At 41.6% G+C, this 22,634-nt stretch overlaps 1 protein-coding gene across 2 annotated transcripts in view; it reads left to right on the forward strand.

Moving 5' to 3' along the window:
- Positions 1 to 22,634, forward strand: part of vti1a (vesicle transport through interaction with t-SNAREs 1A) — a 113,867-nt gene that overhangs the window by 63,788 nt on the left and 27,445 nt on the right. Inside the window, exons 6-7 of one of the 2 annotated variants that reach the window (XM_070927049.1) lie at positions 10,207 to 10,277; positions 14,071 to 14,132. In XM_070927049.1, the coding sequence (XP_070783150.1) occupies positions 10,207 to 10,277; positions 14,071 to 14,132 (133 nt within the window). Of the gene's footprint in view, positions 1 to 10,206; positions 10,278 to 14,070; positions 14,144 to 22,634 lie in introns of both variants that reach the window. The other variant, XM_070927050.1, reaches the window with a different exon arrangement.

Consider the following 22,634-nt stretch of genomic DNA (forward strand, 5'->3'; position numbering starts at 1 on the left):
GTTGGGTATTCAGTTAAGCCTGTTTTAGTTAATGATGAGGAACAGGAGACACCTCGTTACCCCAGCAGTGATGCACAGTGTTATATCATATTTATGTCAGTTAACAGACAAATTCAGGAATTCAACACATGTGTTGTTCCCTCTATGTCTGCTGGTCTGGAGATTCTGCATACATTGTAGTCCTCTTTGTGTTTAAGCTTCTGGATTTCAAGTAATGTAATATTCAGGTCTATATGTTTCGTAGAACATCAGTACTTAAGCCATAACAAGAAGTTGTCTTTAGCTTAAACTGTTAATCATACAAAATAAAGAAATGCTGAGTGCTGCATTTCAGTTTTGTCAAAATGATTGTGCTTGTTGATATTTGTTGTATCGTTCTTTTTAGCACTTCGCAATGTTCTAATGCCATTCTCACTCGTAAACACTGAAGCCATATCTATTGTATTTTTCTAAGTAAAGACTTATATTTAACAGAAGATGAGGCTTTCAATGAGAATGCCTAAAGGATTGAATTCCTCAAAACTATAAGTTAGTATAAACACAAATAAACAATCTACACTGTACACAAGAGCTTAGACATGCCCTGACATGTCGTGCCATGTTGTGTGTATTCACAGTGGAAGCTGAATAAAATGCCTTCAACTCTGTGGCCCGGGTCATTGTTAAATGAGGCGCATGTGTCTGTCTTTGTGAGTCCCCTCCGTGCCTCGTATTCCCCCTATAATAGCAGTATTATTTTCCTTTTACCAGAGCATGGAAGTGCGATGGTATTACCCTAAAGTAAAACACAAACTTCTGTTTGTGCTGTCTGTCAGAGCAGACACAATGACGCAGTGTTCTGATAACAGGCTCCGCTGTTGCTTGCTCAAACAAAATTGTCAGAGCACCTTAGATTTGCTGAAGAGAATTTGATGTATCATCTACGCATAAGAGGGCAACTATGCCTGTTGCAGTGAATTGTTAAAAGAATTTAATGCAAGCCACCAATGCAAATATAAAATGTTGAAGTTATGTTATAATACAAGAAAGGAGCACTATGTATTCAGTTCTCAATATATGTCAAATAGAGGACGAGTATTTTATGTTCACATATCTGTCACCAAGAAAGTGGAACAAGCCTTTCTTCCTTTAAGTTGAAGGAAAATTATGTTTTTTGCAATGCTGATGCGGAAACAATAGTTCTTTTAGAGTGATCAGAAAGGGTTTAAAAGTGTTCTCAGTATAATCTTATTATTTGAACAACTTTTTTGGATCTGATGATTAAGGAACACGCAGCCTTTGTACAATTGTACATGGGAATGATAAATTGTGACAAACAGTGGTAAGCAGGGTAGGTCAAATTTGGTCAAAATCTTATTCCTGTTGTAACATTAACACTTGCCAAAGAAACTAAGGCACAGTTGTGTTTAATTAACTCAAGACAAATAATTGATGAAATCAAGGAAATATATTGCAGGCTAGCTAGCTTGCTAGACACCTTGTTAGCTGTCATTAGTCCTGCTCCCACCCTGGGAATATTGAGAAGTGATTTAGGAATGTTTGACTCTGACATGTAATGTCACCAATTTTGGTCCCATCAGAGATTCTGATTCGTTCTCCTGCTGGGGAAACAGCCAATCCCAGGACCCACAAAAGACCTATTGGAATCACTAGACCATGGTTGATATATGGGATTGAGAGGGCTCAAACCAGGTTTTACATTAATGTAGGCATTTTGATTTATGTAAACATTACTTTTCTTTTTTTTACTGATTTTTTTTCTCTTGAAAGATAATCAGTTATTATTTTGCCTTAGTTGAGGTTCTTTTCCAAAATTAAATTTCAAGAGGAAGAGATGAAGCAGAACAGATTTAACCAGGAAACTAGTTACAATACTAATTGGTACCAGGAAAACGATCTTAATTCACAGAGATTGAACTGGCCTCTGTGATTCAACCTGTCACTCTGCAGCCAGCTTCGACACTCAGCCAAGCTCTCTCCTTTTTTGCTGTGTTATGGGAGCCCTTCCTCAGCTCATGAGTATTAATGAATTCAAAGTTTGAGGAAAATAATCTTTAAGTGTTTCCAACTGTCAGATCCTGTCAGTGCAACCACTTCTAATGGCCTGCGCCTTCCATTCAGTCTAATGTTTGATGTCTCGCTTTCATGCCCTCCTTTTCCTCCATTGCTAAATTGCTGCCGACAGTCCTGTGTCCCCACAGATTGTTTGTTTGTTTTCGACCATGCTTGTTTTACATATCATTGACGTAACGAGGACTCATTTAGTGAGCTGTTAATGGGGGAAGGGAGGGAGTGGTCCATTGCTTTCTTATATTCAAATAGGATGTGATCATGAGTCAGGTAGCAATCTGTTGTAGCATTGAATGTGCTAAGGAACATGCAGGACTTTTGAGAACCTCCAAAGCGATGCCAAATCTTTTCTAAAAGTAGTACAGATTTTTCATGTCTAAACCACTTGACAGGGAACAGCTGGGCAGGAACAGTTGGGCTTCGGTAGGCGTCACATCCTCATCAGTTTGAACAGGAGTGGTGATCAAGCATTGATCAAGACAGTCTAGAGGATCTTTTTTGTGTGTACTTCACTCAGTGTTTGCATCAGTTCTAACTTTAACTCAAACAGTGGGGCTGGGTGGGTGTTATTTCATTCATTTAGCAACCAAAACCTATTATCAGTAGGTGTTGAAAAGTGCTAAATACTCCTAGCACTCTGCAGAAAAGTAGAGGGAGGCTCCCAACAGGCCTTGTCAAAACATGCAAATGAGCTTGACGCCAAGTCCAATTTTGACAAACATAATTAAGGTGTTCCAATTCGGGACATGTTAATAGAGAAGACTGTAGGCCTCCCCCAGGTCTTCACTAATCATAAAGCCTAAAAGCTTTGTGTGCGGGTGTGTGTAATTGTGTGTATTTTCTCTCCCCCATCTCCCATTTTATTGGATAATGAACTGTTGTAGAGTGTTAGATCTCCTTTCGCAGTCTTTCGCTGAGTTTGAGGAGATAGGCAGGGAAGAGCTGCCTGAGGTGTGGTGTTGTACAGATAATTAAAAGGCAAGAAATTTGTGTTTCGCTCTTTGATCTGCCTGTCAGCGTTCTGATTAGAGACGTAAAAGCCTTTAATCAACAGTAATGTGATGATTAACGCTCCTAAACTGTTGAAAATGAACTAGAGGAACGTCAAGTTTTCTCTTTCTTCTTCCCTCCTCCTCCATATATTTCTCCCTGAGACCATTTCCAACAAACTGGCAAACTTTTACCCTCAGTCAGTTCCACCAGGGGTTGTAAAATCAGATGTTGTGTTTGATTAGGACCAACTGACATGTTGTTTTCTCCTACATTTATATCTCTTTAGTCTTGACGTCATTGGTAGAGCTCAAATTTCCTCAATTTGTTTGTCTTCCAAATCCAACAGAATGTGCCTCTATTTGATTTTTTCCTTTGCTATAGGGTCTTTTGTATTTTTACATAACTTTGACCTTCAGCTTAGATATGGTTATTATGTTATTACAATGCCCATGTACTCTGGCCCCATTATTTATACAGCTACTCGGATGTAATAAAATCAAATAATTTAAGTTGCAGACTAAAGCACTCAAACTGTAGTTTTATTATTTAGGCTGACTGCAGTTGAATAAAGTTTGATGTACTCGTGTTTGTTATTTTTTTTAAATTCATGTACTATTTATTTTTTTTATATTTTTTTTACAATGTGGCCAGCACAATTGTGTGACACAAATGTCAGCACTATGAATAATGCATACACAAATTAGCTCATTCGCATATGAGTTTTAATTCTACACTTCATACATTTTTTACGATTTTGACCAAGTTTAATCAACACATAAAAAATCATTTTGCCAGCACTGGAAATGGAATTAATAAGTCCGCTCTGATTGAGCTTCACAATTGACCAATTGGGATACAAGTAGAATAGGTGTATTGGCTGACCAGCCGTCTGTAGAAATTCCCTGTTTTTTAATTGAAGACCTCAGAAAGCAATGCTCCTGCCCTCACATTGTTGCATGTGGGGCAATCACAGCAAGCACCCAAGTCCATTAGTTTTCATTTGGATGGTTCAGTAAGACTGGTTGATTAAGTCCAGGCAATTTGCTTGTAGGAACCCTCATTCTCCACTCACCCCTCCTGCTTCTCAGCCCTCTGCCACCAGCAGGGTTGTCGTTCAGGTTAATTTAATCTGGTTTGTTACAAATTTTAACACAATAGCTTTGTGCCTGTCTAGATGCCTTGGCACAGCGTAAGGAGTTTACTGTAGTTTATTATGGCATAAATTTGCATATGAATGCTCGTAGACATCTGACTGTATTGGTAATTACACATAAAGTAAATATCGTGTTTACATTGTTACTAACCCATGGAAAGCAATGGGTATGAGTAGCCGTGTCAGAGTATCTACAGCTGTGTCCACAGGGATATGTAGGTATGGGTAATTTCATAAATGTAAAACAAGCTATTCTTTTCCAAGCCTCGTCAATTCTCATTGAATGAGGGTGAAGGGGACTTTGCTGTTTAAAAGAAATGTAAATCTGGTGATCTGAGAATTTGACTTTGAGGCTGAGGTGAGGGGAAAAGAGGGGGGGGGGCTCAAATAGAAGGAAAATGCAGCTTTCAGTTCTCTCCACCCCAGTTCAGCTTTAAACAAATGGTTCTATTACCACCTGCTCTCCTACAGGCCTGGTCATTTATACCCATTAAACTTGCGTCTTATCACCCATAAGACGCTCTTACGTCTCTCCATCCACCAATTGTCTATAATCAGCCATTTAAAACAGCAGCGGAAATTTCTTTTGCGCCTTGCTTCGGTCTGACGGACAGGCAAACGAGCCGAGGAGGAGGAGGGACAGGGGAGGAGAGGGATATTTTCTATGGAATGATGAATAGGCCAAGTTGAGTGGCTGACTAACAGAGATCTGTCTTAATCAGAAGTGATTTGTCAGAACAGGAGCTCTGCGGGGTCAGGGCGCAGGCGATGAATAAAACAGAGCCTGGCGGAGTGAAGAAAGGCCCCCGAAATCCACCCTGACTGCCCACCACCACTCATACGCATGCTAAGGGAAGCACCGATGCATGGGCTAAGTCAGGGTGTACTGTTATGGCACTGCTCCTCCCTGCCCAGAATATAACTTGTTTTGTGTGCTCTTGCAAGAACAGGCCAGTGCCTCACCACTCTTTAAGTTCACCATCCCAAAACTACCTATACTGTGTGCTGTTGAAGAGGAATCAATGTTAGGGTGGAAAAATCCCAATTTTGAGGACTTCTCGCTAGAAATCGCTATATCCTTTATTGGCCGTCCTGCGAAGTCTCCTGATTAACATGCGATAGTTTGTTGTTATTGTAAGTAATCTGTCATAACATCGCTGAGCCCCCAGACGCTACATGCCCCCCCTGTGACCTAGCACTTGGCACCTCTTTATTTTGAGCTGTAGCTCGGTGCGAAGGCGCTAGCCTCATGGCCTGTGGGCTCAGCATTACAAATACATCCCAGTGTGGGTACAACTTTGATGGAGGTGATGAAAGTGTGTCACCAGGCAGTTGTAGACTTGAGAAGTCCTTAAAAAAAAAGCTTCTCTGACAGTGTACAAAGACAGGTAACTTTATTCACCTGGGAGTCACAGGCATATAAGTTGACTGCTGCACTGTGTGTGTGTGTGTGTGTGTGTGAGAGAGAGAGAGAGAGAGAGAGAGAGAGAGAGAGAGAGAGAGAGAGAGAGAGAGAGAGAGAGAGAGAGAGAGAGAGAGAGAGAGAGAGAGAGAGAGAGAGAGAGAGAGAGAGAGAGAGAGAGAGAGAGAGAGAGAGAGAGAGAGAGATAGAGCTTGAGAGATGGAAAATGTATGGTCTAACATTTATCAGGCTCCTCCTTACTTCCCCTCAACCCTCCCATGGGTTTTCCATACCCCGTTTGTTGAGTGTGTGGCTTGTGTCCAGATACAAGTGTGTGTGGTAACCTTCAAAAAGTGGTCTCAACTGCTTAATGAAAAGGAGCTGTGCTGAGCCTCAGAGCACACCACTGTCAGGTCTTGTACCCTTTCAGCTCTGGGGACGGAGGGAGCAAGGCAAAAAAAATGCAGCATAGAAAGAGCGACAGAGCCCTGAGACAATGTGTAACTGCTCTGAAACAGCTCCTGTAAAATAGATGATGCCTCCAATTAAATGTGTCCACGGACTGGAGAAAGTTGAAGGCTGTGGAGGTTTGGTTAGCACTGCAATTGTTGGCTTTTTGAACTGTATTGTCCTGAGCCAGGCTGGGTGGACATGGGCAGTTTGTGATATTTACATTTTACACAGAATTTTAGAACCTGGCAATAAGAGAAAATAAGCTAATCTTTCTGTTGTTGGAAGTATTCAAGAGTATTTTCATTATCGATTAATCTGCCAGTTGTTTTCCCGATTCATTTTTTGGTCTATAAAATGTCAGATAGTGAAAAATGCCAAACACAGTTTCCTTGCTTGTGTTGTCCTACCAACCTTCTACAATGTAAAGATATACAATTTACTATCACGCAAGACAATAAAAAAAGAAGAACAGCAGCAAATCCATACAATAAAGTGAAGGGGAAATATTGGCATTTTTGCTCATACATTACGTTAATCGATTATCAAAACAGATGCTGGCTATTGTTCTGTTGATCGACTAATTGTTGCAGCTCTATTCAAGAGTCAGAGCAGACAGAAATGTTTCGCTCCAACTCTGTTTGGCTCGTTTTAAGGTGCTTGTTCTAGCATTACAGATCACATTACTACATACGCTAGTAAAGTTAATTGTCCAGTAAATTTGTTTTTTCCGACTACCTTATCATTATTAGCAAAATGGTGAAGTGTTGAGCTGAGATAAAATAGAGCTGGACTGTGCTATGTCAGTCGTGTGTCTAATTCCTGATCCAGACATTATTTCCCCCTCAATCTAATTTGGACTTCAACTTTTCTATACTAATTCTTTTCCACAGTTACATTAGAGGAATGAGTTAAATTAAGGCTCTCTGGTGCTGGTGTGAGCGTAATGTAATGGAATAATGGGCTTGTTAAACGGACCTTGGGGGATGGGGATCTTTAACAAGTGAGTCAGAGCAAGGCCTCTGGGCTAGGGATATTTAAATTGTTAATAGCTGTTTAAACAGGAGGGGAATATTTTCTACACTAACGAGCAGCAAGTCGGGGGCGTTAACGGTAAATTATTTCTCCTGCTTTGTTTTTATCAACTGGACATTTTTCATTTTGAAAGGATGTCTCTTTTTTCTAATACCGCGCATTTTTGTCCTGGTCATAATTTCTATATTTATTTTAATTTTGTGCAGTTAAAGATAATGTGTAAACTTGAATATATAATTTGTTAACATTGCAAAATCTTACACACCCACATGCAATTTAAGGTCAGTGATTACCAAAATAAATCCCACATCAACATGAGCTAAGATAATATTACTGGAGGGACCAGTTCACTGTATTTTTTCAGAGGTGTTGACAGTTTTGGGGTGGACGCCTTGTCTACATCAAGTATATGATGATGATGATGAAATGATATATGACATTAAGGGAGCAGTCTGTTACTTGAGGAACCTTTCATTATTCTTCTGCATTAGATGTTTTGATTTTAACTCAATATTTTGCGCCAGTTGTTGCCCAACAAGTTCTTTTTGCCGAAAACGAATGACGTTTTACACAGACCACTGGACAGCAGGATTTAAATAAGATGAATGGAAATGTAGATACATGACAGAGAATGAGTAATGCAAGGGGAGATACATGATTAAGACAATAAACATCATACATCCCCCGGGAGGTGTTGTGTACGCCTCTAATGGCTCAATGTGGTGGGGGAAACCCAGAAAGGATAGATGAGAGATTTTGGAGGACTGGGGAGAGACCTTAATGGCCACACAGCCATGGAAAATGTTTATCTTAACAAGCTATAATTATTTCTTTAGTCAGCCAGCTCAAGAGAATATTCCATTGACTGTAAATGGTTTTGCATTACCCTCATTCTGGCGATCTATTCAAAATGCCACTTTTGAGGCGATCTGGTGTCTTCAGTGTCATACATTTAGTTTTTGTTCTATTAACATACAATAATGTTTATTAGCTAGAATGTGTGCTGTTGTTTCTGCCATGGTGAATATACCCTTTTCTTTAAAGAGCCTAAAAATGTCTCCCTCTTGATCAAGGTTGTGCATTGTAGCTCTCTTTCAGCGAGGATAAATAAAATTGATGTGATTTTAACAAAAAACTTACTGTAAGTATAAAGAATTTGCCCAATTTTTATTCAGCAGCTGTTCCATTTGTCAAGGGCAACCATTCGCGTGTGGATAGTCTGTGCTGTCCCTCAGTGTCCAGCGGTGGATGTTTGTACTTACAGGACATGACTGAAAACCATGGGGTCATCTTCAGATAGCCCCAGCATTGTGCTCTCTACAAGACCCTACAATTGACAGAAACCTGAATCCACTGTGGTTCCATTCTTGTCCACTCAAAGGTAGCTTATTGCCAAGGCTATTAACATCATTTCTATTCCTTTTTTTGTGTTAATAGTTTTTTTTATTTCCACAAAAACCATGATTGTCTCATTGTCTCTCTCAAAACATACCTCAACAGAATGCGTGTGATGATTGCTCAGTACTTAGGCTAAGCTATCACTGGAGGCCTTTTCTCCCACTACCTCATCCATCTTTTTACACGTTGCAAACCTTTCCAATAATGCACTTGCCATAAAAAAAAACTCTGCTGCTGCAGTCCTTGTCACACTCGTTTATTTAAAAAAAAAGCCACAACCATGACAGAGATGGATAGATGTGCTTATTTGTCTCTTTAACAGAAGATTTCCGCTACAACTCCCTTCCTGTTTATCCCTTGTTCTTCTCCAATGGGGACGGGGGAGGGCTTGTATTTTTATGGTTATTAATACCTGCACTCAGTCTTTTAATCTGCCCTATTTGTCACATGTGACTGTCTGACTGCACTGTTTAATCTGGGTATCCTTCAATCTGTCTCGTCCCAGATTAGAAATTAATGAAGGCAGGAAGAGACACATTTGAGTCAGTTACATTGTAGGGGGGTAAAAGGGATGGGATGAATGGGAGACGAACGTCGTTCATTTGACAGTGCTTTCTCTTTTTTTTCTACTTTTCCCTGATCCCCTTTCTCCGTCTCCCTCTCTCTATATCTTTCTCTCTATTTCTCTCTCTCTCTCCTCTCTTGTTTAGCTGCCAGATGTAGCCCATTTTTGCACTGCTCCCCCCAAACAGGCGCTCAGCACGTGGGCCCTTTGGTGTGCGGCACCTGTGTAGTGTAATACAGTCAGCAACTGCGTTGTTTATTCCGGATTTGTTTGGTGCGCTTGAAAGCCCGTCTTTGATCCATGCAAAGATTCTTCACTTCTTTTCCTTTTTTTCCTGATTCATCGTCTGCCTCCCTCATTTTTAAACGCTAATGCTGTAGCAGTATGGTTACATTGATGGCAGCAGTGGGGTTTTTTGGAGGATGGGTCGGGGGCGGCTTGTTTGGTTTATCTTTTTTTTTTGGCTTTCTTTTCTCATACCCCACCCAAGGGACAGGAAAATGACAGTGACCACTGACAAGCTTGTCAGGTGCCTTGTCGGGATGTTTTATAACTGTGTGTTAATGTGTTTACATCTGAAACTGACAAGAGGCATTCAAAAAAGAATGGCTTAATGAATGTTACATTGGCTGAGTGGACCCCACTGGCAGGCTGGATGCTGGGCTACTGTTGCATAGAACCTCATGTGTATTTACCTCAGCATTTTAAGAAGGTTTAAAAAGCACTTCCCATAGCTACAATATTCCACTATCTGTCTGTCTGACACTCCCTCTAGACAGTGTTGTCTCTGTACACTCCGTTTGTGTACAAAATTTTGCACAGTGACTGCATATACAGAATGCTCTTTCCATTAAAAACACTCACTGAAGGAATCCAGTTTAAAAAATATTATCCCATATGTGTTGAGTGTTTTATGTATTTGAGATGCTTCCAAAAGGGAGAATAAATCATTAGAGGCCACTCTTAATGTTGCGGGTATTCCAAGAATGCAGAGATGACATTTTTGTATAAATGAGGCCACTTTCCATTCTCTTTTTTTCAGTCATTAATTTCATGATCAGTTCCAAGATTTTAACATTTCATTTTATGAATGTCAGACGTACCTCTTCTCATACTGCACTGCATCTGTTTCTCTTACAGAACAAGTGGGTCAGGAGATTCTTAGCAACCTGCACAGTGACCGTGAGAAGATCCAAAGAGCCAGAGAAAGGGTGAGTACTCGCATGCCACCTGCACACACTCACCTGTCTATTCTAACAAGTGTTTGTGAGGCCGTAGAGGTGTTGACAACTGGTTAGCAACATTGACGGCATTCACCACTTTCTGCACAGTTTGCCAAGTAAACACACAAATTCAAGTCTACACACACAAATTTGGCACACACACTGTCGTGGGTATGCTTACACCTGTGCACACACTAAGTCAGCAGAATTGTATTGACAAGGTACGTAATGTGCTTATTTATTGATGGCACTGTATTGCGTTCAAGTAGTCATCAGTATCACCTCACACTTTTTTTTTTTAATTAGAGGTGCAATGTTGAGCCTATTATTCCACATCACATGCAGTAAAATCGTCTTGCTTATGGCTACATATTGTTGGTACCTGTACACTTTTCTCCAGGATTTTCCCCCTTTTCTTCCTCTCACCTGAATAGGGTTCAGTTTGCCAGCTGCCATCGTTCCTCACCTGCCCTCCTTTACTTCTCAGCACTCCTCTCCAGTTTCCCTCTCTCCTTTCCACTTTCCCTCAGAGAGCCCCTCAAATCCTTAGCACTGGCCCTCCTTACATCCAGCAGCCAAACAGACAGGTAGGCAGACACAGAAAAGACCAAACACAGGAAGGGGGCCCAGCCCTGACGGCACCCTCAACGCAGAATGCTTAAAGACCACAACATGGCAGTGGGCCTCGCACAGACGATTTCAAAGGAAAATCAAACATCTCCTTTCAAAACGGTCCGCAGTGTCTGCTGAGAGTACCTGCTCTCCCTTTCTTTTGCTTTCTCTCTCTCTCTCCCGTCTTCCCATGAGTCTTCTTTGCTGAACCCCCCCCTCCGTACGTACACACACATTCAGGGCTTTAAAGGCGGTTTGTGGGGCAAAAGTAAAAAGAAATCAAGATGTAAAGACACAGGATTGAAGGGCTGGTTAACAGCTCCTTTGCATTAAAGAGATGGAAGGTGAAAGAGGTATAGTGTTAGCATAAATGCCAACACATGAACACACAAACACATGCACAAATGTACACATACAAGCACACACAAACAAACCCCCATGCTCAGCAGGGGGTGTGGCCTTTTGTTTTGCTTTTATGGTACAAATAGAAGTCAATGGAAGGTTTCAACACTGGGTCAAAGCAGCATGCTCCCCACTCTGAACCACTGAGTGGATTGAAGAATGTGATTTAACCATATTCTCCTGGCTAGCTCACACAGAGCCGGACAGGTAGCGGGGGGGAACATTTTAATATTCGTTCCTTTTTAAATGAGTCATTTATACCCTTGCATCAATCATTTTACTGTATAAAGTTATTCATTTGAGGGTAGGAATAACTAATTTCAGGGAACAAAATAAGCTAAATCATGCTATCAGGTTGCTATATTTGTCCTTTCCCTTCTCTATTGATCAAATGCACATCTTACCATCCATCTGTAGCCACAAATTAGGCACCATGAATTAAATAATTTGAGGGCACTTCAACACTGAGACCTAGCTGCTCGCTGGATACTTAGCCTCTTTTCCCTACCTGACCAGACTAACCACAACAAGCCATAACTTTAGTGCCAGTAGTTACATTACCTAAGCTATTTATTTAATGGAATTAAATAAGTATTTTTAGGGTAGGATTTAGTAATTTGAGAGCACAGATTTTTGATATAAGAGGATTAATTGCCTAATATGAGGACACAAATTAGTAATTTACTTTGTCTTATCATGCTCTGTAAATGTATAAAGTTTAATACTCACAAAATAATTACATCTTAATTTTTCATCCTCAGGGCTGAACTTTTTCTCTTTTCCTCACGAAATGCCCTCTTTTGGTTCTGTAGATTGAAAGGATATGGATCAGAGACTGTTTTGAATTTTATACGCAAACTAGCTTTATTTTGACCAAATTTTTATGTATTTTAATCCTGGAAAGTGATCTATGGTGTACATCAGAGAGAAAAGATAGGAAAAATGCCATTCTCTCAATCTTTCCATATATGCAACCATAGTTACTCATTTTAGACACTCAATTGCACTAAAATTTCAGTTGGTTTCCATGTCGGGTTAAGGAGGAAAGCGTGAGATTTGGTGAGAGGCTGTGGAGAGAGAAAGAGGAATGGAAAGAAGGAATGATTCAGAGATGTATTTTGGGAGAAAGTGTGAAGTATCTAGGGGACAGATCTGTGGGTAGAGGCAGACATCAGGCAACTGCAGGACTTGTTGTCTTTGCCAGAGGGCCCAAACCCCAGGTCCCCCACCTCCTACCCTGTACCACATGTATCCTTGGCTCTTCCAGCCTGCATCGTACCACTCCAGGCTGCCAGAGGGTAGGAAGGATGGATGGAAGAAGAGGAAAAAAGTAGCAGTAAAGGAGGGGTGGGAAGAGAGGGTGAATTGCAGGCAGGAGAGATGACTGCAAGATGAGCCAGAACAAACAGGAAAAAGGGTGAAAGTGAGGAATTAAAAATAGAGTAGAATACAGTATAATACACTGATGAAAACATACAGAGTGAGAGAGACTTTATTGGGGAAGCAGTTATTATCTCAGAGAGGGATGAAGATGAATGACTCCCTGCTGACTCTAGAGAGAACCTCTCTGCAAAGATTCTTCCCCACACTCCCACATCATCCTCTAGAAATGCGACTACAGGTAGATGTTAGTGGCAGCTCACTCAGTGCAGTGTCAGCATTTTTTTTTTTTTTTTACAGTTACACTCACACCTTGTTGGCAACGTTGCTGCCAATTCCTTTTCCCAGTGAAAGTCCCTACACCTGAAAAGAGGATGGAATGAAAACATCTCTTTGACCCCTGAGGGAAAGAAAGGGCAGAGAGAAAGAAAAGAGAGAAGATGGAGCTAGAAAAAGGAAGATATCCAAGGCAATTAGCCCTGAATAGCCATGATCATTATTTCAAGTGTGCCTTCAAGGACTCCCTGTGCTTGCTCTGTATGTCATAAATAAAGGGCCCTTCTCACAGACGCTATTCGCCTCAGCAGAAGGCTATTCGAATGACATGTCCTCTTTATTGGGAATCTGCCGTTGACTTCTTGTTTCAAGTTACACACATTTTCTATCTATAATAAAAAAAATAACTGATGATGGATGGCTCTAGTTTATAGACTTGTATCTAAAAATTCTAAAGCAAACTACTTTATTTATGTCTTGGTAAACCTAGCAGCTTTTTAAAGGGGATCTAAAAGTATGTTTAGAAGGGGGTTTGTCTCTAGACAGGTGAACCAGTAACCTAAAAGTAAAAAAGCAAGCTTCTAATCAAAGGATCTCTGTCTCCAGCTTGCAACCAACAACTTTGGGTGGAAGCATAAAGTGTCAAACTTTAGAGGTTCTCAAATTGCCCTTGAGCAAGGTACTTTGCCTTAAGGCCAGTAATACAAGGCTGTGCTGTAGTATAGCGTTGCACATGCTTACAGTACAACTGTAACTTTAATATTGGAACACTTTTTCAGCAATTAAATGTTTTTAGTAAAAATATGTATGTATACGTACAGTAGGTCCCATCACCATTAATCCATCAGTCTGTTACTGATATAAGATGTAGTGTATTCATTGCCAGTTTCCTCAATTATGTAAGCATTTTAACAAGAAAATACCTTTTCCTTTTTTCTGTCTTTGTATGTCTTTGTATTTTGAGATGGTCAATTGTTGTGGCCATATATTTTGTAGACACTCTTTAATTTTGACCTTTTCAATTTATTTGCGGACTGTGTTTAATAACTTTGAGAGTTGTTGGATCTGAATGGAAACTAAAACCGGTCTTTCATTGTTTCTGTCCCCCCAGCTGAGAGAAACAGATGCCAACCTGGGCAAGAGTTCTCGCATCCTTACCGGCATGCTGAGAAGGTAAGAGGCAGGTAGGGACCTTGTTTCTGCAACTCTGTGTATGTATCGTGCTGTGAAGGAACTCCAAGTTATCACCATCTAGTAAAGTTTATAATTAGATCAAAATTATCCATCTTTTCCTTCCTTTTCCAACACTGTGTCGCTGTTGGCCACATTGCTTTGCATTGCATCTACATTTTAAAGGAAATATTGTAGTTGATAATGTATTGCAATCCATCAGCTGTCGTCACTAGTTAATTTGTGACCAGTTGATTTTGTCCACTTCACTGGAATTTTATTTTTATTTTTTTTTTAAGTACTCAACATCGTACAACTGTGATTAGATTCAATATTTGGGTACTTTTTCTGCAGTGTAGTCATAGTCATATTTTCTTTGTGAATTTCTTTCATTCTGAGATGAAACAGTGTGAATGCCTGATCTGTTACATGCAGTGGTATTGGTGTTAAGTGATAGATGGAGAAAAGAGTGGCCTAGCATAGCATCCTGCTGAAAAAGGCTGGGAAAGATGAGTGCACACTGTACATGTCTCCATTCTTTCCTTTTCTTCTCTTTGCCTTTGTTTTTCACAAAATGCACTTACCACCCATATCCAACTTGCAGTCTTTGTCTCTCTTGCTTGCTAGTTCATGCACAAGTCAGCCCCAAACAATCACACAATCACAACCATTGACACGCACATTTTTCAATAGTCCTTGCATTATCTTATACACCCGCCACCAAACACATGCACACAGTCCCACACACACTCACACACTCACACTCACACACACACACACACACACACACACATATACACACGCACACACACACACCGTAATGTCTTGTCACATCTCCATTTCATAAAGTGCCTGTGTGCCTACCCCTGAACCGTGACGCCACGGTTTTGTTTCTCGCTCCCTCTTTCTTGTTTTTTTTCTCTCCCTGTCGCCCACTGTGGATTTTGATTAAGAGTAATATGTAAATGACACAGACTAAATGTAAAATCCTGGGCCCAGGAAGGAAGTGCCAATTGAAATAGATGCTTCAGTGCCCGTAGACAATTTGGAGGGCGGCTCACAGGGCGGCCGGCAGTTACTAGAGAGGGAAGGCCTGAGAAGGGCTGTGACGCCGACTGTAACCAATATTTCTGCATATGTCTCCATTTTGTCAAGTCTGATTATGGGAAGAGGAGGAGTATCGCGGGGGGGTCAACTCGCCTGACATGTCACCCAAAGCTGTCCAGAAATCATTCATCATTCCCTCCTCCTTCCCTCTCTTCTTCCCTCCACCCCCCTCCGTTGCTGAAGTAAATAACACACTTATTTCAATATTATCATATTAATGTTAAAGTTCAGCTGTCACCTAATGGGAAGACTTAATCAGACGTAGCATTTTAAGAGGCTGCCACTCCCTCCCCACTCTCCAGCCCCCCTCTTGACGTGCCTCTCCTCCTCTGGTTAGCACCCCGCTCAAATCAGGATTTATGAGGGCCTTCCAAAGTGGGGCCCGGCTGCGAGCCTCTTTGACTACCGCCCGCCTTTCTGCTTGATGGGAGCAGCACAACATACACCCCCCCCCGCCTTTCTTTAACAAAAAATCTTTTTTTTTCTTTTAGTTTCTTTGCGCTTTGAATAAAAGGAAGTGTGTTTTGTTGTAGGGTTGTGAGCTGGAAACGTCAAATCTGAAGTCATTTATAACCAGAGATAGAGAACTGAGAGCGAAAAGTAAGTTCAGGATGGTTCAATGATATCTCAGCCCCCACCCCTTTTTAGGCAATTCTTCCTCATTTCCCCATTCATTTCATTATTTGCTCCCTGGTTTTCTGCCTTTTGATTAATTGTGTGCGATGTCAGAGCAATTGTAGTTCCTCTACACTGTTGGGGGTCTTGCCTTGCTTTAGGTCTACCAGGAGTATGTAAAGGACTTTAACAAATGGCGAAGGAAACCTTTCCTGTTCTGTATTATAATGTCTGCACTTATAACACAAACCTGAGGTGGACACAGATACTCACTCGTGCACAGGATGAAGAATATTGAATTTTTTGTTTTGCTTTTTGTTGTAATGCAATATCATATTTTGTCCTGGGCAAGAGCTTTGGATACCATAGAGAGGTATAGCATTTTTTGCCATTAAACAGTGGTAGTGAGCAGATATAAGTTGATTATGAACAGTCAACACTGATCCATGGTCAGACAAATAGACTTCAGTGTTTAAGTGGAGGGATGGAGGGATTTATTGTGATCCACAGGATAAATGGTGTATTTTTTCATTGTTAGTGTAGTTTCTTTTAAATTCACACCTCTTCTTGAAGTGTCTTTATGGTGTGGTGGATATCACCCCAGCTGAGAAACAATTAGACACTCATTAAGTTAGCTGTCAGGGTTCAAGAAAGCCAATTAACTTAAAGTTCTCTGTGAATATCACTTATTGTAAGAAACATTCAGAGATGCACACATCTCAAATGGCTTGCTTGTTGCTTTCTTTGAAAATTCATCTTTGAAAATGTCTGACTGTGAAACTCATCACTGCCAATGAGGGTAATTAGTATAGAACACTATAGCTGCTGTTGATTGGCTAGGTCTTGGTTGATAACTAGTCTCACAAACATAGCCTCTGTCTCATGTCGGCTCTATTCATCTACTTAGAGGATGTCAGTGGTCTAGTGGTGGGCATCCAGGGCATCCAATTTTTAATTCAGTTTTCTGAAATCCTTTGGGTTTTAATTATACCGTGACAGGCGCAGTGATCCCAATGTGGCAGAAAGGCAATCCTGATAATATATTAATATCTATGATCATCAAATGATCTATTATCATTTCGTATAGTGCCAGTTTAGCACCACCATCAGTCCCTCAGTACCACAAAGAAAAGATTTGGCAACAGCATTGCCTTGCAATAGTTTTAGCACTTTAGAATAGAAATTTGTCAGTCTTATCCCAAATTCGGGTACATTTGGAGTGGTGGCCTTACGAACGAGAGCTCAGGATTTAATCTATGTTGCCATCAAGCAACACTTTCTTTCATTGCTCCATTGACATTGAACAAAACACTCGACTGAACTTTGAAAAACTGAAAATTGTAAAATAAGACCAGGGGAATAGACCTCTTTTATCATTGAAGGCTTTTAGCAGTTCTGTAAAATAAAGGACTCATTTGAGCAAGGATTTAATCCCCACAGGCCAACATCCTTTTTTCTTCGAGACTTGATCAGGCTCAGAGATATTAGCTGAACTCATTTGAATCGAGGGTCTAAGGACAAAGGGTGTTGTATGCTGTACAAATTGTAAAGCCCCCTGAGGTAAATTGTGATTTGTGGTATTGGGCTATATAAATAAAATTGACTTGACTTGACCTCTCTGATGTCAAAGGATTTATATATATAAACTTTGTTTAGTGGATTTTCCTTTCAAATAATTTGTTTTCATTGGCTACCAATTTGATTGAGTTTGATAGACGTATGGGTTTGGTACAGTCTGCATTGGGAAGTGTGACAGCTCACAGTGTGGATCACTATCCCTGATTACAGAAGCCACAGACCTTTTGATAAGGTCTCTGTTGTTCCCATGGCATGCTGACACCATGGCTTCTCTTAAATACAAAATGGCCTTGTGACTGTAGCATGAGCTTTCCTGCTGATATACTGAACATCTCAAGCATCTCACCCACCACAGTCAGAACAGTTGGGAATGGGATGCAGCTCCAGACCCAGTTAGGACCACTGGGGCTCCTGGCAGCTTCATGGAAGGAGGGGGCACAGTGAAGGGAAATGAAGCTGGGAGGACGAAGGGGGGAGGATGTATATTTTGAAGCAGAGGGGTTGTCTGCTCTCGCTGGCAGCTGATCCCACATGCAGGTGGTCGACTCAGTCGCCAGGCAGATCAAAAAGTCAAGGCCCCGGGTGGACCTCCCTTTGAAATGGGAATGGGGCCTAGATATCAGACAGAAAACATAAGCAAGCTCCCAGCCACAGAACAGCTCCATATTCATGGCAGGGACTGGCAGTAACGACGGGCAGGCAGGATGGACAGAGCCTCAGCCTTCAGAAGAGGACTCATGCACACTCTGGACACTGATTAAGAGATCAGCCCATGAGCCGGGGTGGGTATGATGCACTAACTCAAAAGCTAATACAGCCGCACTGTTACCAAGACACTAACTTCTTTTCTTGAGACGTGTCTTGACAAGCTGTCTTAATGTGTGGCCATGTTCATTGCTCTGATTTTACACAGTAGTTACATGTGGCAAGTTTAGTGCTAAAACAGTACAGCTCACTGAAAGCAACCCTCTGGGTCCTGTTCTGAAATGGAAATTAAACGTATTCATATGACTAAGTGACGTAAGAAGAATATGTTCAACTCATCTTTGCCTGTTGGAAAATCAGAAGTTTCCTTGTTTTTTCCTTGTTTGTGTGGCCCAATAAACCCACATGCGATCAATGTCATGAGCCAAGAGACCAAAGTGCATGGCCCCAGAAAAGCATCTGGAGAAGGGAACTTTTGATTCCCTAAGATCTGTAAGTTTTGCCTCTCTCCTGTATTATTGGCAAATATGTACACTCTCTCTCTCTCTCTATCCGTCTGTCAGGAATATTAACTGCTGGGATATGTAGGTCACATAATTAATGGAATTCAACTCTACCAGTGAGCTATGGTGGGATCGGAGTCTTGGGGCCTTCTTGAAGTCTTGTTATGAAGTTGAACAAAAAGATTAGATTTTTTTTAATTGAAGCTGAAAGTTGGGACAGATTGCAGTTCAGATGTTTTTTCTCGCTCCCCTTTTCCTGTTTTTTTTCTCTCTCATTTTTTATTTGTGTTTTATCATGTTTTTTTTTTTAGGGTAAGAGAGCAGAGGAAAAACGTAATTACAATGTGGTGGGGTCAGGAGAGTCAGCCCAGTGGAACAGCGGCAGGCTTTCTGTCATCGTATGCAACATGCATTCACAATCCTACATACCCATATATTTTCTCTTATTCTGTGTTTCGTCCGAATATTGGAGTATACTCCATGTCTGTGACATTGTGTAAGACATATTTGCCCTATTTTACATTCTATTTTACTTTGTATTACAGCTGAACTCATCACAGTAGCCATAGCCAGGCTTCGTGTTTTCGGTCCCGAGAGTGGCAGATCACTCCCAGTGGATCCCACTCTCTCTGATCTCCTCTCCATGTTGCTGCCACGATAATTCCATGTACTACATTTAAACACATTCCCTTTGCTTTGCAATTTGTTCAGCCTGGCATCATTACCACCCCAGTCAAACCCCCCCCCCCCCCCCCCCCATATTGCTGCATCCCTCTGGGTCAGTCCTATCCATGGCCTTTTCTGCCGCCTCCAGGGAAGCATTCTGTGCTTTTTATGTCCAGTCTGTTTTTATTCTGGCAAAGGAGCAAAGTGCCAAAGCATGAATCGTATCTGCCCCCCATGGTAACCCCTAGCTAAACTTTATACATATCAAGATGAGCGCAGCTGTTGTGTGTGTAGGCTTGCATGCACATTATGGGTATGTTCAGTGAATTAAGGATAGCATGTTAGCCTAATGTAGGAAGATATTTGGTGTTAATAGCAGTAGTTGTTTCTGTTGGCAGACAAGCAAGTTGTTCTGGAAGACCTTGCTGGTGTTTTTGGCCCATAGCAAGAAAAGCCAAAATAGGTTTCTTAAGGCAGTTTTTTACTTTTCACATCTGCGTTTCCGTGTGATCCGTGTATCAGCTGCTCATGTCAACATGGACATCTGTGCGGACAGATCACTGAAATTTCTAACTGTTTAGACTGTGCGCTGTCACAAGCGCACTGACCATGTAATTGGACACTTAATGTAGTAGTATGTAGTAGTATGTAGTAGTAGTATGCGGTAGTAGCGTCGTCATCGTCCAGAATCATCTAGAGATAGAGGTATCAGATGACTGAATGTCATATGAGAATTTACACCATGTTGAGGATTGGAATTTGATGATGTAATTTATGTACCTTACAAAGGGTTATCTCATATTGAGGGGGTCCCTGTATAAGAGAAAATAATGATAAATACACTTTGATATTAAAGTACTTTTATTTTTATGAAGTTATTTTACTTTTTTAGTTTTGAATGTTAGATAAGTGTCTTGTTTGGGGATTGGAGATACTTTGTCATGTTCCTGTGTGTCTATGTGTGTGAGTCTGTGGCTACAGGCTGCTGCTGGGACAATGACAGGGTGCGCCTCAGCCTCATTACTCACTGCTCCTGAGCCAAACAAGCACCACTGCCACCTCTCTCTCTCGCTTTCCCTGCTGTTTTATCTCTGTCTTTTTCTCTCTTTCTCCACCTCGCCCATTAGAGAGTGCTGATGGGACGTTTTTTGCAGAAAGGAAAAGATACACACACACACACAAGCCTGGGCTGTAGAGGAAGGGGTTGTTGACAAGGGCAAAGACGTGGTTGTTGTTTTATATAAGGGATGCATTTGTCTGTTGAGGATTGACTCGCTTAACTGGCTGCCAAAGCCCCTTTTTCTCCCTACACATCTCCCTCTCTCTATTATCTAGCCAATAGCAGGCTTCTGTTTTTTGATAGGTCAGGACGTAGTTGAATTATAATTATTCCAAATGTGGTGGTGAAGAAATTCTTTGGATTTTTGAAAACCAAAATTATGTAAAAAAAAATGTTAGAGTTCAAGACTGACAGCTAGCTTTAAAGATGGCGATTCCTTTTAAGGTAGATGACATTTGCAATCAAAGCAAACAAGCATAAACGACAGTCGTATCTTGAGTGAAACTGCTATATCGGCACAATTAGCTGTCACCTAGTCCCTGAACTGGGCATCAAGGCTGAACTTGAGCATTCCAACAAAACAGCACTCTTTGCACCATCACTTCTCGAAATGCTCTAGGGTCAGCCAGCCACGACATTGAGGTGATGCTTCATTCGACCTCGGTCATACCATCCTAGTTGATAGAGCTTCTTTTTTCCCCTCCTTTAACCCTGACAGACTGTCGTTCTGACGAGATGACTGGAGATCAGTGGCGCTCTCATCCCTTGAAGTGGCTCCAGGTGTCACTCCAAGGGTACCCGCCCTGTTTGATCTGCCGTCGAGCGCCTGTCGGGCCGCGGCACCCTCTGATTTCCCGGTCAGAGGGGAAAGAGGCTCCCCTGTCCAAAAGTTCCACTGCTACTTTTGAGTGACAGCAAGGGAGAAGGATTGGCGGCTGTAGAGCAAACCGTAGCCATAACCATTTGGGAATAGACTGTTTCCTGTTGCCATTATTTCCTAACTCACGTTTAGCAGCTATAGGGAACCCTCTCACACGCCCCCTCAGGGGAGCATTGTATAGAGGTGATCTTGATTTGATATGCCAGGCTCCAGCAGTCCAAACAACAGAAAAGGAAACAAAATAAACATCAGATGAAACCAAACCACTTCACTGATCATACTGTGGGCCTTGTCTTAAGAGGAATAAAAAGGCATCCTCTCAAACATCTTCAGATGATGTCCAAAGGAGGTCCCTGTCTTCACTGAGGAGCTGCACAAACAAAAAGGACAGATGAAACAAAATGGAGGAATGGCGGTATATATCTTTCCAGCAAGCATAGATGCCTGTATCCTTCCTCCCTTTCATTTTATTATATCCGTTACGTTTTCCCCCCACCTACTGTGAGCTTCTGTAGAAATTACAGGTGAGATCTCAGTCTGTGGCAGGGCCTGCCTTTCGTCTAGAGGGAGCAGGGGGAAGGGTGGGGGGTTTGAAGGGGGAGGAAAGACTGAGAAGGAGAGGAAAAAGAGATTCATGCTTTGCAGTACTGCTGTGTTGTTTGTGGCACTCTTCCCTTTGTGTGTCTGGCGATAACTTATTCAGCACAGGGCCATTCATCCAGGGGTTGAGCGCGGGCGTCCGTCAAGACGGAAAATAATGAGGCGACAGCAGCGCAGAGGATAGCTTTCTCCCTCTGCCTAGGTCGCCCCCCCTCTCCTCCTACTCCTCCTCCCCCTTCTCCATCTCCTCCTCCTCCTAGCCTCCCATTATCAGCCGATTTAAATAGATAATAGGGGGCCTTCTTCAGGACATTTTGAAGCAATTAGAACCTATCACATTGTCTCTTATCTGACTGTTGTTCCCTCCCAGCAAGCCATTGTGCATACTATGTGGCCATACTATGCAACAGCTGCCTGGAATATTGTGGAATGCCACAGCATTACTGGGTGCCAGTATTTATGTCAAGGAGAAAAAAAGGCCTATTTTGTTTCCTATGTTTTTTCAATAGACTCTGTACCCATGTGTGCATGTCAGGCACTATTCCATCTTGACCCATGCCAGGACATGGGATCCCTTTTCCATGATAAGTTCCTCTTGGGCTGCATTTCTTGCCAGGATAAAGTGGCTCCTTTACATACCTTCCCTACACTTTCAGTTACCTCTCATTTAATTCTTCCTCTCACCATCTTTGTACAGTCCATTTTGTTGTCTAAAAACATACAGTGGCATACAACAATGGAAAGGAAATACCTCAGCCCCATGTGCTCCTGAACTACATTATTTCAAATTA

Source organism: Enoplosus armatus, chromosome 20 (genome assembly GCF_043641665.1).
Source record: "Enoplosus armatus isolate fEnoArm2 chromosome 20, fEnoArm2.hap1, whole genome shotgun sequence".
In the NCBI taxonomy this organism is placed as follows: Eukaryota; Metazoa; Chordata; class Actinopteri; order Centrarchiformes; family Enoplosidae; genus Enoplosus; species Enoplosus armatus.